Source organism: Eschscholzia californica, unplaced genomic scaffold (assembly GCF_041429995.1).
Source record: "Eschscholzia californica isolate CP2 unplaced genomic scaffold, dmEscCali1.0.p SCAF_4, whole genome shotgun sequence".
Taxonomy (NCBI): domain Eukaryota; kingdom Viridiplantae; phylum Streptophyta; class Magnoliopsida; order Ranunculales; family Papaveraceae; genus Eschscholzia; species Eschscholzia californica.
Genome location: NW_028238461.1, coordinates 35,775,589 through 35,780,682, shown reverse-complemented (window position 1 = coordinate 35,780,682; position 5,094 = coordinate 35,775,589). Strand labels below are relative to the sequence as shown.

General features: G+C 35.9%; 1 protein-coding gene across 1 annotated transcript; it reads left to right on the top strand.

Moving 5' to 3' along the window:
- The first annotated feature begins 427 nt into the window (after window positions 1-427).
- Window positions 428-5,094, top strand: LOC147544346 (uncharacterized). The gene is made up of 7 exons (XM_086636721.1): window positions 428-812; window positions 2,321-2,395; window positions 2,489-3,035; window positions 3,201-3,589; window positions 3,688-3,920; window positions 4,265-4,484; window positions 4,727-5,094. The coding sequence occupies exons 1-7, from the start codon at window positions 672-674 to the stop codon at window positions 4,853-4,855; spliced, it is 1,734 nt and encodes a 577-aa protein (XP_086492847.1). The 5' UTR covers window positions 428-671; the 3' UTR covers window positions 4,856-5,094.

Genomic DNA, 5,094 nt, shown 5'->3' with positions numbered 1-5,094 from the left:
TTTCTCCCCCAACCAAGATGAAAGACACTATTGAAGCGGCCAATTCCATGCATATTTTATGTACATATGGTTGCACAAATTGCATAGTATCATACATAACTATTCCAGGTGTTACCTATCCGCCATGAGAGTTTATAAAAAAAATGAAGTCAAAAAAAAATGTAGTCAAACTTACCTAGCCTCACTAACACTAGAATTTGAATTTCTAACAAGCAACTGTCTATTTTCTTTTCTAATTTTTTTTTGGATGAAAATATTTTCTTTTCTATTAGAAAATATAGATTCTCACATATAAACATCCCTAAAAAATTGATCATCTGTCTCATGTGAAAATATTAGTAGTAGTAAGTAATTTACATCACCTTTCAACAAAAAAAAAAAAAGTAATTTACATCACCTTTCAACAAAAAAAAAAAAAGTAATTTACATCACCCAAAATAACTTCACAGCAACCAAACAAACCCTAAGGTCTGGGAAGTCGGTTCCTCTACAAAAATGCCATCTGAGTTGTTCTGTTTAAGGAGTTTTGAGTTTATTGGATTGTAATTCACTAATCAACGTAGAAACCATTAGAAGAAAAAAAAAACATATAGAGCTGAAGCCCTTTTCTAGCAAAGAGGAGTATAAATAGTTTTCTATAGGAATTGGAGATCAATTCGAGAGAGCAATTAATGGAGGGTTTTGATTCACTAAAGGAAGACGAGATTGAGAATATTTGTGCAAATAGATTAGAAGAGCTTAAAATATTAGTCCAAGAACCTGAATTATCCAATGAACAACTTCATATTAATGACCAGTTGCAGGTCGATGAGGTAGGTTTCCACTGATTTCAGCACTAACAAGTGCATCTTTCTCTCTCTCTCTGCAAGTTGATTTTTTTAAATTTAATATTGTAGCAGAATTATAGTGTAGGGGTTGGGGGCTTCCTAACCCTAACTCTGTTTAAAGGGAGAGTGTCCAGTGAGTCAGTGACTCTATTAATGTTTTTTTTTTTTTTGAGAATTTGATTACGATCTACGTTGGTGGATACAAGGCATTGATGCATCATGAAGATGTAATAAGCACGGCAACCGCCTAATTTAAACCGAGAATGAAAGAGGCCTAAAGCCCGATAAATTATTACATTATTTATAGCCTAAATTACATAGGATAAATCTTGATGGCAACTGCTTCCACCGAGACTCGATCCTACGACCTCATGGTCTTAAGAGAGGTGTCCAACCGTTACACCAAAAAGAGGTGGACCTCTATCAATGTTGTTAATGAGAGTAGTTTAATTTCACGTTGAGTGGTCTTCAGAATTTGTAAAATAGATAAGCCTTTTAGCTTTTGAAACCCATTATTTTTTTGGAACTCGGTTTTCGAGCATTGTTACAACCCTATGACTTGTAACAATGCTAAAGTCTAAAAGAATCAGAATATGTTGAAGTCTTAACAAAATCCAAGAAAGCAAGGAAATTGTGATGGAGTTTAGGAGGATAATACAGTATCCGTAGTTGATTGATGGTAGTGCGAAACTCTGAGTGAGAGAGGCACAAGTTTATAATATTTACTAAGGTTTTTCATTAACGTGTACTTATCGGACCTGACAGAGGGTGGCCTCCTCTTGCGGTAGTGCCCTTGTCTAAGGGCACCTCTAGTAGGCCTAATAGGTAGAGAAGGTTAAGGTTGTGTTTGTTTTTTATCTCAACAAGATCCTGTATGAATTAAATGGGCCCAAAATTAACTCGAGTTAACCATTCAGACAAGTTAGACATAAACAAAATGTCTGAAATCTTACTCGAGTCAATTCAGACCTGACTAAAGAGGAAAATACTACCTTCGGCAATGTCTGGAAGGTCAGATGGGATTGAACTCTGGAGATAGATTCATTAGAATGTTTCCGAAAATAACTCATTATGAGATTTTGGATTTTATTCGCGCGTCGAACTCATTAACAAACGCGATTAACAACAATTATGTCGTCCACCAACCTTTGGTGCAATGGTTGGACACACCTTTTAAGCCCATAGGTCGTGGGGTCGAGTTTCGGTGGAAGCAGTCTTTAGCCTCTTTCAATCATGGTTTAAATTAGGCGGTTATCGTGCTCACCACATCTTCATGATGTATCAATGCCTTGTAACTACTAACGTAGATCGTAGTCGAATTCTCAAAAAAAATAACAATTGTGTCATCTATTTTGAACTTCTCACATCTTTGTGCTATCTATTCCTTGATGTAATGATATATCGATCTGGGTCCTTTAAAAAATATATTCACAATTTACTAAGTTATTCTAGCAAGGACTGTACTTTGTTCATCTTCACGTAATTATTAGCAGATAATGGCAATGGAGGCCATATATGGTGAAAGTTTCATTGTACTTAACAGAGAAGACGGTTTACGATGTTTTCAGGTTTTTCACACTATCTGAAACATTACTTGTTCGAAGTGTTAGATGGTAAATATTCATATTATCTCACAAAGCAATTGTGTTCTGCTTCTGCAGATGAATATACAGGTTGACTCTCCTAATGAACTTACAATATCTACAAAGCTTCATTCATCAAGTTGGCCCGTAAATTATGGAGGAAAAACCAGTCAACCAACAATTGAAACCGATAATTCAAATGAGTTGTTATATTCTTTCAAAGTTCAGTATCTTCCCCCAATTGTGTTGACATGTTTACTACCCAAATCATATCCGAGTCATGTATGTCCTTGTTTTACGATATCGGTTCAATGGTTGGATTCCATGAGGATTTCTAATCTCTGCAATATGTTGGATTCTATTTGGATGGATCAATTGGGTCAAGAAGTATTCTTTCAATGGGTGGAATGGCTTCAGACTTGTTCTCTTTCGTACTTAGGATTCGATAAAGATATAACCCTCGGTCCATATAACATGCCAGAAGCCGAAGATAGACGTTCTGTCTCAGGACATAGAACTCCAGATGTTGTTATACATTCAATGATGAACTATAATGAGGATAAATCCCATGAGGCTTTTCAACAAGATATACATGAATGTTGCATTTGCTATAGCGAATATGCAGGTCGATCTCATTTTCGTTCTTCGGTCTTTCTTCTTTACTTAATCAAAACTGAAACCATTGTTTGAAGCTAGTCTAATTCATTATTGTCAGAACTTTTCTAGTTATTTGAGAATACTTTATATGATATATTCGCGTTTGATTAACGTGGCTTAATTCTCTTACCAGGAAAGGACTTCATTAGATTGCCTTGTAAACATTTCTTCTGTTGGAAGTGTATGGAAACTTATTCGAACATTCATGTAAAGGAAGGTACAGTAAACAAGTTACTATGTCCCGAACCGAAGTGCGGAGGTATGGTTCCTCCTGAAGTATTGAAACGTTTGCTTAGCGACGAAGACTTCGAACAATGGGAGTCTTTGTTGTTACAAAAAACACTTGATTCAATGAGCGATATAGTTTATTGCCCAAGATGTGATAAGATATGTATAGAAGATCATGAAGACCACCATGCCCAATGTACAAATTGCTTCTTTAGCTTTTGTGGCCTCTGTCGTGACCCCCGTCATGTAGGAACTACATGTATGAGTGCAGAAGAGAAGCTTACAGCATTAGAGGTAAAATATGAAAACTTGGTAACGTATTTCACATTATTCAACATTTTCTCGAGAGAAATGTTATTGTTTTATTTATTTATTTCTATGACTTGCTGCAGGAGCGCCAAAATCTTCGTAGATGCAAGTTAAGTGATGAACGAAAACGTAAAGCGATTATAGAGATGAATGAGCTTATTAGTTTGAGGGAAATAAGTCTTTTAGCTAAGCAATGTCCGTCATGCAAGATGGCGATCATGCGGGATGGGGGTTGTAACCATATGGTATGCAGGAATTGTGGGCAGCACTTTTGTTATCTATGTAACAAGCAAATTGCTGATCTCGGTCATTTCAGGTACCTAGTCATTTGGCAACTTTACAATAGTACTCCGTATAAATCTTGAGGTTCGCATCGTCTAGACCGGGCAGGTTCAGCCCATATGACATCATTTTAAGAACTATCCGGTAACTAAGATAAATTTTAAAATATCATTTTAAAGTACGCGAAATGTGATTCAAGTTGTAGCTAATATGTTATAAATCTTACTTTGTAGTCTGACAAAACCAAGACTTACGAACTTTCAGTTAGAATGACAAGCCCAAGGATAAGTTGTTGGTACACAAACAGGCTAGAACACCCGACCTATCCGTGGCTTGTCCTCGACTCATGTCTGACCTAGTGAAACTTCTTTTGGACAGAGGGAGCTGTAACCTTTTTCCAGAAAGAGCCATTATTGAGTGGGAACGTCAGATGAATGGAATTGGGGTGGCTGGAGGCCGAAATAATCAACACCAAGCGAACAGACGCAGGTTGGATGAACCCGAATTGGATGAACAACAGTTAATGAGACAAATTAATGCTGAAATATATGCAGATTATGCTCACTCATGCCCAATTTGTCGTCAGAAGAATGTAAAGGTCAGTAAGGGTTATTGTTTTGATCTTTCTTCTGTTCTGTTTTTGTTTTCTTTAGAGCTATCTAATTCTGTAGAGAATAACATGCATCTATATCTCCACTAGTTTTGATTCACATCATTGATGGCTATCATCAATTTTACTACATGTTTTTTTATATGAAAGCTTTAGCTTACTTTTAATTCATCAAAGTGCACCGAATATCGAATAACCAGTTGACTCTTTGTAATTTGATGGAAGAACAGGTTGATAATAATAACCATATCTTATGTTGGTCTTGCCAAAGCCATTACTGCTATACTTGTCGAAAGATTGTCAAAAGTAGTTCTCAGCATTATGGGCCAAAAGGATGCAAGCAACATACAGTATCTTGAACAAATTTCAAGCAAATACTAGTCAGAGTCTATACCACTTGGTACGTTGAGTATAAGTACATGCTATGCTTTTATATTCATTATTCAGTACTGTACAAGATATACCTCTTCCATTCGATGTTTTATTGTTTGTTTGAATGTCTTATGTTTGAGCCGTATATAAGTCGTAGTTTCTTTTGGATTCTTTTATATATACTAGTATTTTTCTAATTCATATACAATAATATATGCTTCAACAA